Source organism: Paralichthys olivaceus, chromosome 3 (genome assembly GCF_024713975.1).
Source record: "Paralichthys olivaceus isolate ysfri-2021 chromosome 3, ASM2471397v2, whole genome shotgun sequence".
Lineage (NCBI taxonomy): Eukaryota > Metazoa > Chordata > Actinopteri > Pleuronectiformes > Paralichthyidae > Paralichthys > Paralichthys olivaceus.
The window spans coordinates 4528742-4539641 of record NC_091095.1 but is presented as its reverse complement, the minus strand read 5'-3'; the positions used below and the strand labels follow the sequence as shown (position 1 = coordinate 4539641).

General features: G+C 40.6%; 3 protein-coding genes across 3 annotated transcripts; 2 read left to right on the top strand and 1 right to left on the bottom strand.

The window, feature by feature from the left end:
* Positions 1-270: 270 nt before the first annotated feature.
* Positions 271-1466, bottom strand: LOC109636688 (protein NCBP2AS2-like). Its single transcript, XM_020098576.2, has 2 exons — positions 1305-1466; positions 271-1192 (listed from the first exon to the last, which is right to left on the bottom strand). The coding sequence occupies exon 2, from the start codon at positions 1123-1125 to the stop codon at positions 820-822; it is 306 nt and encodes a 101-aa protein (XP_019954135.1). The 5' UTR covers positions 1126-1192; positions 1305-1466; the 3' UTR covers positions 271-819.
* A 583-nt stretch (positions 1467-2049) lies between these two features.
* fkbp2 (FKBP prolyl isomerase 2) lies at positions 2050-3745 on the top strand. Its single transcript, XM_020098269.2, has 2 exons — positions 2050-2703; positions 3318-3745. The coding sequence occupies exon 1, from the start codon at positions 2249-2251 to the stop codon at positions 2663-2665; it is 417 nt and encodes a 138-aa protein (XP_019953828.1). The 5' UTR covers positions 2050-2248; the 3' UTR covers positions 2666-2703; positions 3318-3745.
* A 1157-nt stretch (positions 3746-4902) lies between these two features.
* On the top strand, positions 4903-8191 carry ncbp2 (nuclear cap binding protein subunit 2). Its single transcript, XM_020098343.2, has 5 exons — positions 4903-5115; positions 5998-6084; positions 6241-6335; positions 6474-6612; positions 7624-8191. Exons 1-5 carry the CDS (start codon positions 5041-5043, stop codon positions 7720-7722), a joined length of 495 nt encoding a protein of 164 aa, XP_019953902.1. The 5' UTR covers positions 4903-5040; the 3' UTR covers positions 7723-8191.
* Positions 8192-10900: the final 2709 nt, after the last annotated feature.

The window sequence follows — 10900 nt, the reverse complement described above, 5'->3', positions numbered from 1 at the left end:
GGGAGAGGAACTGTGTAGAGTGATGTGAATATTAGACCATGAATAGCTTCAAACTCAAAACGCTGCTCCAGAAAACACAGAAATCAACAGTTGTGGAAATAGGTCTTAGGGTCAAATCCTGCACGTCATTCTGCAAAATTAAGGTAAGATCCCAAAACACATTTTTGAGTGGAGGAGGACTTTAAAGTCTTGTCTTACAGATTCATCAGAACGACTTGGGAGATTCTGAAAACATACGATACCAACAGATACAAACAGCAGTCAAAGTGCTTCGTTATAAATAATCATCTTTATTTATACAACCAGAACTAAATGATGACTTCATTGTCAATGATAATTATATCCCTCTGAATACACATATACAGCTGATAAAAGATTCCCACTGACAACCCAATGTCAAATGAAGGAAATGAAGGTCCCGGGGAGGATTGGTGTCACAGATGATCGAGTGCTCGGCACATCGGTTAATGACTAAACTGTCACCAGGACGTTACTATGGGGTTATTCAGACAGTGCAGCTCCAGAGGTCTGGTCTATATGTTGAAATAACTTCCTGCACATAACTTTCTGAGTCAGCTCCTAGGTTCCCCACAGGATGTCTAAAACACCCAGTGCACGCAGCAGACGTCCGTGTGTTTTCAGAGGTGAATACAGTGAATGCCATAAACTGTTTGGACACAGATTTCATGTGACTGATCATTAGATTCACAGGTAGATTCTGGATTTCTCCAGCAGGGAGTTTCTCAGGAACACACTCAGGTTAAAGAAGTGACGTTTGCAGTCATTAAGTCTGTCACTTCCTCACCCAGGGTGTCCTCTTTACTTCTTGACCTGCCTGGAGCCGTCCTTCCATCCCTCCTTCACCTCGTTCACGAACGTCTCCCGGACCCTCCTCAGGCGGCTGCCCACCTCGCCCAGGTCCCCGGGGACCCTGCCGGCCTCCTCCCGGACCTGCCGCAGCGTCTGCGACCGCATGGCCCGCTCCGAGGCGTCCCGGCCGGCCATCTGAGCCTTGGTGATGGCGTAGGCGGTGATCTGCGCCGCCCTGCGGATCGGCCGAGACTCCGCCAACTTCTCCACGACGCGGAGGTTGTTGATGAGGGAGAACAACAAGCGGGACAGCATGGCGGCGGGCGTTAGCTTGGCTAGCTAAGCGTTAGCAGCCCGCGTCCACACTGCGGGGTTCTCGGCTCTGCGGGGAAAAAACGACGTGAACAGTCAGAGACACGCACATCGACCTGTGATGGTTGATTCTGTCGCGTGAGCTGCGGGAGAAGTTTGAAGACAGAGAGAAGTTGACTCACAAGCAGCTGATGAGGTCACAGCTGGAGATCTGTGAGGTCATCGCGCACTGACGGCAGCGTCACGTCCCAGTTCACGCGAGAGGACGGCAGATGTCACGTGACGTGAAATGAGCTCGTTCATTGGTTCACTCATTTGTCATGTTTCTGGATTTTTATTATATATTTATATATATATATATATATATATATAAAAATGTACAGTTTTACAAACATTATTTAATCATGAGGTGTTCTCAGAGGAACAGTTTCTTTATTTGTTCACTTCATATTTATTGTTTCTTATCTTCCTCTCTATTTTCTATAAATAACAATGCAAATCTGTTATTAGTTGATTTTGGGAATGTAGGTATAATTATAATTATATATGTGTATGTATATACACATATATAATTATTAACTAATGATTTATGGAGAAGGGCTGAGATTATATAAATGTGTACTCCTCACTCCTTTTTGAGATTAAATCATTAACTGTATTTTTTTTCTCCACTTGTCTTTATATTTCTCTTTTTTTCATTAAACTCCTGCGCTCTTATATTTTTTATCACTTTCCTTCTTTTCTGTTTTAACATTATATTTACTTTTAAGCATTTCTAGTATGACAGGTGCCGTACAAATAAAGAGCATTATTATTATTATTATAATTATTATCATCCATAAAATTCTTGAGTGTTAATTTAAATACAATCAAAATGTTGGTTTCTGGTGGGAACAAATCTCAAACGAGGTTCCCATTTTCCGGACGTTCTTATCCGGTAACACCAAATGTACTTCCGCTTCCGGCCTCAGATCTCCCTGTCACTTCCGCTCCTGCAGGTTTTCTTCCTCTCGCCGAGCTTCAGAGTTTAAAGAGACCCGGAGACTCGAGCGAAGAACCGGGCACAGCTTCGAGCGTCAGAGTGTCGAGTGACCCGGAGACCTTAGGGACGAACCGGGCTGCAGCCATGCGGGTGTTGGTGCTGTTCGCGGTGACGCTGCTCTCTCTGAGCCCGGCGGCGGTGAGCGGAGCCGAGAAGAAGAAGCTGCAGATCGGCATCAAGAAGCGGGTCGACCATTGCCCCATCAAGTCCCGCAAGGGAGACGTGCTCAACATGCACTACACCGGGAAGCTGGAGGACGGCACCGAGTTCGACAGCAGCATCCCCCGCGACAGACCCTTCACCTTCACCCTGGGCACCGGGCAGGTGATCAAGGGCTGGGACCAGGGGCTGCTGGGCATGTGCGAGGGCGAGAAGAGGAAGCTGGTCATCCCCTCGGAGCTCGGCTACGGAGACCGGGGAGCCCCGCCGAAGATCCCCGGGGGAGCGACGCTCATCTTCGAGGTGGAGCTGCTGAACATCGAGAGGAGATCCGACCTGTGATGAAGAGGAGGGAGAGGAAGAGGAGGAAGCTTCGACACGTACGTAAACACACGTTGGCGAGAGTAACCAAGTACTTTTACTCGAGTACTTTTACGTAACCACAAGTTGTAGAAATTAACTCAGTACTTTTAAGTACACGTACTTTACCACAAGTGATTGAGGATGCAGTACAGATTCCCTCAGCTCACACACTTCAGACAAATCTCCAACCAACGATTAAGTTAAATATCTGCTGTTTAAGAAAACATGGAACTTTGTTTACGAGAACAACTCAGTTATTTACCTTTTCCTCATTATTAGTATTAGTTTATATTCATGTTAAAATATGCAACAGTTCATGGCTCCAGGTATTTTTAATAAAATTTTGATGTTGGTTGAGCAGACGCTTTATTAAAGTGTCGCACACACAGACACAGTCTTTTTTCAGGATCTGAGCTCCGTCGATTCAGAAGTTTTGGTTGTGTCTTTCTGAGCATGTTATTGAAACACACTGTTCCCTGTCGAATCAAGAAACATCAGCGATAGACGAAGAGCTGCAGGTGACAGGATGTGAAGTTTACCAAATTAATATTAGTATTACTCTAAAAATACAAATGTATTCAGATGAGATACTCTGTGTGCTGTTGAATAAATAAATGTTATTTTCTTCCAGGTTCCAGGAGGTGCTGCAACATAAAGTGAAGATCATCCGACCACTGATGAAGACGACACGTCAAATCTGAGAGAAGAGTCGACACCTTTCAGTGGCTTTACTAATTATGCTCTGATTTATTGGTATGAAGTTATTAAATAGCAGAACAACCGCCTGTTCTTGGAAAACGTGTGTGGAACTGTCAGGTAGCAGCTCAGCCCAGTATTAGGCCGGAGGCGAATGTTAACGCCATGCCCTGCTGTTTCATCCTTTTTGTAGTTGCTAATTTTATGTTACTAATGAATGGATTCATTCACATCCAAGTGTTAGTTTTACAAAATTGTTTAGGTGGTAGATTTCGTCAGACGTCAGGCCGGGGAAAAATCAGGATAACAAGTTTTTGTTCTCAGTATTTGAATTCTAATAATAAAATGTTGACCTTTCGGGAATCTACTGTCTGAAGTGTGTTTATGTTTTTTTAAACAAGAAAACAAGTTTTTAAGTTTTCATTGATCTCATTAATATTATGTGTATGTTATATTTATGGGTATTTTTTTGGATCACAGCCCTTTGGATGGGAAATGTAGTTTTATAAATCATAAACATCAACTTCGATTTATACACTGAAATATTCTTAAATATACTGTGTTTGTTTATAGATATAACATTGAAAATGTGAAGTCAATCAGATGCAGTACTCCAAAACAAAACACAAATTTTGCTAAATAAATAAAAAATGGTGGGTCTCCTGTCAGGTTTAAGGTAAGCCCGATAGATCTGTCCCCGGAAGTTCCTGCAGGGCAACGTTACAGCAGGGGCCGGAATTTGTATTTAGTTTTTAATTGTTGGGGGGGTGTACGATGAAAGATGAAAATTAACCTGTGTCTAAAATTCTGTGGGTTTTTGATCATGTGGAGGCCGTCGAACAAGTAAGATGGAGAAAGGTAAATATATGACACATGCTTTTTACATAACACGTAACAAATGTGTATTTATCAGCTAATTATCTTTTATTTCTGTTTATTTGACCTCCTCAATCTTGATCTTGTTTTCCTTCACCGACCTTGGTTTGTTTGTTGACCTGTGCTTTTTGACTCGTGCCACATTAGAAGCTGTTTGTGTGAATGTGAACGGGGTGACTCGCGAGTAAATTCTCCTCCTTGGGATCAGTAAAATTGTCCGAATCTGAATGTGAACGTCACAGTTCAACTTACAAACAAATCTAAAGAGAAGCTCGACTCGGCTCTATTCTGGAAAGTCGAAGGGAAACAACAAATTCTACAACATCTTAATATTTATGTATACAAATGTTTATTTGAAAACTCTGAAGTGCTGTTGTTTTTCCATCAAAGGTTGTTAAATGTCACATGTTCATATAAAACGTAGCCAAAGAATTAGACATTAACAAATCTGCCACTTTATAAATAACTTCCATCACAAACTGATGAGAGTAGAACTCTTAAATAGGGCTGTTGTTATGATGCATGTGAAGAAAGTTGTTTAAATCATGTATTTGTATTTGACGTGTATGTTCTGTGTAGTATTTTATACTCGATGTACTTTGAGCCACAGTCAGGAACATAAAGTGGCACCTACAGGGGACGCTATTGTCTCCTGGTCAAATATTTCCTACCGGAGTTCTTTACGGGACGGACAAACGAACCGGAAACCTGTCCTCGTCCACATTCCGCTCAGCTAGCATCGGATTATCCGCAGATCGTGAAACAACAACAACAACTTCATCATGTCTGCGATTCTGAACGCGTTGAACAGCGACTCTTACATCGACGTCAGTCAATACAGGGACCAGCACTTCAAGGTAAAATCACCCAGCGAGGCTTCCAGCGGCGCATCACGCTAGCTAACAGTTAGCAACCGTTAGCAAACACGGGTCCAACGTGTGAGGTCGTCGCTCATTAGCTCGACTTCTTGTCTCTGTGAAACAATATTAATGTAGTTTAATGTCCCGGGTTGGATCCATTCAACAGACAAGTTTAAAAACGTCAACTAAAGCAGAAAAGTTTCATCCGGAGCTTCGGTGTTTGTAGAAATCTGTCCCCCGCACCGACTCTTATTGTCGGTTCAGGATCCCTCGTTTCCGCTCGTAACCATTTGCAGCCAGATTATAATTAAATAATCTATAAAGAATAAGATGCAGCGTTTAAATAAGAAGTTTTATTTGTTAATTACGCTGATAAACGTTCAGAGGTCGCAGTTTACTGATGATGAAATGAAGCTGAAACTGGCAGATGATTCTTTTCTTTGTCCTTCACCTCTTTTATGTTTGACATGAGATCATCATGAGAACATCTAGGGTTTCATTTCTATCATCTTGGTTTTAATGGATTTAATCAAGTTATCAATTATTTATCAATAAAAGTGTTTGAGCATTCAAATAAAGTACTTATAATTTCCCCTCCAGTCGGTTTTAATCGTGTGGTTGTGTTTCAAAATGATTGTATTCCTTTAAAATGTAATAAATTGCACAAACACTTCTTCTCAAATGATTATCGGGTATTTTTCCTAAAACGAGACAGAGAAATATCTGACTCTACTTTTGTTGAGTCAGACTCTAACCTGTTTTAACATAATAAACTCAGAACTCTAATAATAGCTTCTGTAATAATAGAGATAAGCCATCTGTTGTTTTCTGCTTGGTTCTGTTCTGTTTTTGACAGGATATTATTTTGGGTTTTTTCAGGGTAATCGTTATGACCAGGAGAAGCTGCTGAAGCAGAGCCACACTTTGTATGTGGGGAACCTCTCCTTCTACACCACAGAGGAGCAGGTACGACAGGCGACCATTTTTACTGAGTTCATCAGCTTCTTTGTTGTTAAAATACCTGATGTTTGCTAGTTTGGCACATTACATTACACACGTGCATTTAAATGTGGTTAAATTAATATTCTGTATTTAACAACAGACCTTGCTCCAATGTTGCAGGTACATGAGTTGTTTTCTAAAAGTGGAGACGTGAAGCGGATCATCATCGGCCTGGATAAAGTCAAGAAGACGGCCTGCGGATTCTGTTTTGTCGAGTATCCTTTGAAATGGAACACCCAATTAAACAATGGTGTGTTTGAAAATAGAAGACCTTGTATTCACAGACACAAAAATAACACACACGCATCTCCATCAAACGCCTGTGACAGACCTTAACCCTCCGGCTGCACCAGATACTACACACGTGCAGACGCAGAACACGCCATGCGCTTCATTAATGGCACACGACTCGACGACCGCATCATCAGGACAGACTGGGACGCCGGCTTCAAAGAGGGACGACAGCACGGCCGCGGCAAATCTGGAGGACAGGTGAGGATTCCAGACACTTGTATGAACATGTTAACATCACAGCGTGGATGCTGACATGTTTTTATATTCAGAAGTGAACATGCAAAGCACTGATTCGTTAGTTTTTTTAATAAAATATAATTCCAACAGCCTGTATGTCAGCACCCTCAGTCCCAAAACACTGTAGTTTATATTAAATACAACACAGAGCAGTTCACGTTGTAGAGAATGAAATACAGACTTATTCCCAGCATAGATCCATGATAAGATTCTCCTCCATAGTGGGGAACAGCTGATTGGAGTTTCACTGTCTCACCCCGAGCTGCCCATAGGGGAAAAGTTTGGACTTGTCTTTTTTTTTTTGCAGTGCAGCAGTTTGAAAAACAATGAAAAACACAGAATAATATGACATTTGAAAAATGACACATACTGAAATTGCATTGAAAAAAAACCTCATGACATTTTAATACATCAGTATGATATTTAGAAAGTGGTATAACTTTCAAAATGAATTATGCATGATTAACTGTGGCCTTTGAAGAGATAACTTCACTGTAGTATGGCATTTGAAAAATGAATGTGTTTATTATACTGTTAACGAATACAACATATATAAACACGTCCAGTTGTCGTGTAGTTGTATTCAACAAGATTTCTGCTCGTGTTAATAAGAAAACACAAACATTTTCTCTGCTTTTAAGAATACCCCGAGGATATCATAGGATAGGAACCTCCCTATAAAACTATAATTAATAACTGTAAATATAAAGAAAATAGTTTTTCACTTTCTAATAATGTGAATGTCTAAAGAAATGAGCATCATTATCACTTTTGGAGTCACAAAAGTCAATAGTTAGGGTTAAATCTGAATTTAATTAATCACGTGGGAATGTTAACGGGGTGGGAAAATATTTATAACCATCAAATGCATCACTCGTGGAAAATGGTGCATTTGATTGCTCTTGTAACGGTTGTTTGGTGATGGAACATTCTGTCATATATCTGTGTCTTCTGATTGTGTTTCTCCTGCAGGTGAGAGATGAGTACCGGCAGGACTACGACCCAGCCAGAGGCGGCTATGGTAAACTGGCTCAGCAGCATCCGGCCACAGAGCAGCGCAACACGTTTTAGACTGAACCCTCCTGGTCCACACAGAGCTCCAGCGTCAGCGCTGGGCCGGATTCATCCCCTAACGATGCCAACACAGATTGTTTGTTCCAGTGTTGCCATGAGACACTCGACAGCAGGTCAGCATGAACCAGTGGACTCTGGAAATCAGCAGCTGTTATTTATTTCTTCTGCAGACTTGTTTCCTCTTCTAATTGGCTTCCATACCTGTTATCAGTCTGTATTGGCCCCAAAGTTAAACTGTGATATTTAGTGATCTTTTCATTATCCTGCAAACAGAAACACGTTGTACGTTCCAACAACCTGGACGACTGACAGGATGCAGCGACTGGGTTAACAAATATATCAAATGGACAAAATGATCTTCATGTCAGGAATTAATCGTAGTCTGCTGAAGTACTGATTTCTATGAATGAAACTTTCTGTCCCAAACAGTGTTTACTTTTTTTAAATAAAGATATTTTTTGGTTCATTTGAGTGAAATTTCTGTCCTGATCAAAATCTGGAGTCAGGTGTAGTTGTTGGTGTTTTTAGAAAATCAAAGGCAAACTTAGCTCCTTTTTTCATTATGTCACTAATAACATATTATACTATAACTCATATTTAATATTATTTAAAAACATCCTTGAGATGTGACACAGATATTTCACCTCACTGTTCATGGTGACTCCCGCTGTCTGCGTGTCAGGGTTCAGAGGATTTTACTGAATAAATCTTTAAAAGATTTTCATCACGGCACTCATAAACGCTTATGTGAAATATTATAGAATAAAATCCTTGAGAGGTGACAGATATTTCACATCACTCTTGTCGTGGTGACCTTCACTGTCTGCGCGTCAAGTTTTATTTAAGTTTATTGTAGAATGTCTGAGAAAATTAAAAGCAAAGTTGGTTAACTCTTCATTATGGCACATTCTAACCCACACATATAATTTCTTTTAACAATGTGGCTCTAATACTCCTTTATACTTCATAATAACTTTATTCGTATAGCACTTGTGAAACAATTTGACAAAGTGCTCCACACAAAAGAATCCATGGCAACACGAAGAATGAATTATGATAAAAGGTTTTCAGTTCAATTCTAATTTCTGAATCATAACATAATAAGATCAAGACCTTAAATGTAAAGAGACTCAACAGTTTCCATGATGAGACTTTGGAGATGATGATGTCAGACAGACGAACTACACGTTCAATTCACGCCCCGCCCCCACACCTGGTTATCTTCAACCAATCAGATTGTGCCTGAGGAGCGAACAACAAGGACGCAAGTATTTTACATAAAGCATAATATCACTGTGATGCACCAACTTCTCTGGATTTAGACCTTAAAGATTCGTTTTTATGAAATGGAGTAAGACAGGAATTCACTTTTGGAGGGAAACTGCAAAAGCCTAACCTGTAAGCCTGTGTAAAGAACATTTCAAGTTGTGTATTCGTTAGATCATATTAACCTGAATGAACAAGTCAGTGTTCATTCAGGCTGATATGATGATAATCTAATGTTTACTAAGTGATGAATAGGACACCTTGTCACCCTGTTCTCATTCTGCAGGAGTCTGACTCCAGAGCTGTGCGATCCAGAGCCAGATCTTCAGCTCTGCCACTCTTTTATTATTCATTCATATTGTCGTGACTTTGTAGGATTGAACCTCGGCAAGAAGTCGGAGTGACTGGTTGTTACTCGCTCCTTGGTGAAAATGCAGCGGAGCAGAGATCAGGCCTTTTTGAGCTGTAAACTTTATATGGTTGTTGAATACTAAACAGTGGAAACCGGCCCAGACGCACATTTTAATTGTGTTACCAACACTTATCCACTATTACACTTTACTCCTAATCACATCCTCTCAAAGCAGATTTTGAAAATGAACACAAGATGGCAGGAGAGGCGGTTAAGTTCCTCAGAATAATTGGGGACAGGCGGATGTGGTAGTAACGTTAATGTGAGAGAATAGCACCTACTTCAATTTTACTACTAAGACCTGCGTCAACAATCATTTCCCTGGACCATCAATCATTTATCAATCTTTCTGATCCGATCGAATGGTAAATGGTTTAGTTTCTGCCACGTCAAGTTGTGAAGGCCGACATGAAAACTCATCCAAACTGCTGTAAAATCGACATTTATTCATATAAAAATATTCCGATATTTTTTAAATTTAGTATTATTTAGCATCCTCTGTCAAATTCATTCAAAATGAACCAATTTGACAGGCTGGGTCAATAAAGGAATATATATGAGGTGTTGCATTTACAGACTGAGCTGGATATCACCACTGTTTCATCTCTGTTTATTTTAAGATGCAGTGAGAATTTCATCTTGTCCTAAATATTGCAAAGAATCTGTTTTTGATCCATAACACCTGCGTCTGGGGGATTCATCCATTTCTGTTTGCTGCAGCAAAAGAAGTGAAGCTCACCGATGCCCTGAATGTGTCCCACACGATAAGGTCCCTGGAGATTTACAGCATTAGCCGTTATCATAGTCGGGTTCAAACGGGGTCAAGAGACAATCAGACGGCACCGAGACCAGACCCTGAATTAATGAGACATTATGCTAACGAGAGGGCTGTTTGGAAATACCTCGCTAAAGAAACTCATTGGCCGGTTGTAGATGATGGAGTCAGATAATGATCCACCATTACAATGAAGAACAACGAGCGCTCAACACCAGCGCAAAGCGCGGGAGATACGCCCCGGCTTGCTCGTTAGTTCATGATAAGAGGTTCGTCATGGATCAGCCGACGAACACACCAGCATGTCAAGTTGTTCAATCTCCTCTCACTCGTATCTACACTCAGGCAGTTTGGTTTCATTTCATTCAAATCTTAATGCTGACAAAAGTATTTTAGAGAATAAGATAAAGAAACATTCTTTATTTTGTTTGTTTGGTTTAGATGAACTTTTGAGACCTTTTTAACACCACTTGAAATTAAATGTAAGACCAAACGTCCAGCTGTAATACACACAGAAGTGAAAATATACCTGTTCCACATTTATGTCCGTTAGAATCCAGTGTCCTGAGCCTCATTTTGAGCGACTTTCAACACTGGAATTCTCGCTTTGTCCACTTATCTTCTATTAAATCTGAATAGAAGTAAATGCAATACTTTTTAAGGCCTTTTATTTTTTTATATTTCAAAGCCTGTGATTATGCAGAGCCCTGAACTCAACCCCA

Excerpts from the sequence above, each read along its gene's own strand:
- LOC109636688 (XM_020098576.2), bottom strand. The coding sequence starts at position 1,125 with ATGCTGTCCCGCTTGTTGTTCTCCCTCATCAACAACCTCCGCGTCGTG.
- fkbp2 (XM_020098269.2), top strand. The coding sequence starts at position 2,249 with ATGCGGGTGTTGGTGCTGTTCGCGGTGACGCTGCTCTCTCTGAGCCCG.
- ncbp2 (XM_020098343.2), top strand. The coding sequence starts at position 5,041 with ATGTCTGCGATTCTGAACGCGTTGAACAGCGACTCTTACATCGACGTC. Across the intron at positions 5,116-5,997 it reads ACAGGGACCAGCACTTCAAG|GGTAATCGTTATGACCAGGA; the intron begins GTAAAATCACCC and ends GGGTTTTTTCAG. Across the intron at positions 6,085-6,240 it reads TCTACACCACAGAGGAGCAG|GTACATGAGTTGTTTTCTAA; the intron begins GTACGACAGGCG and ends CCAATGTTGCAG.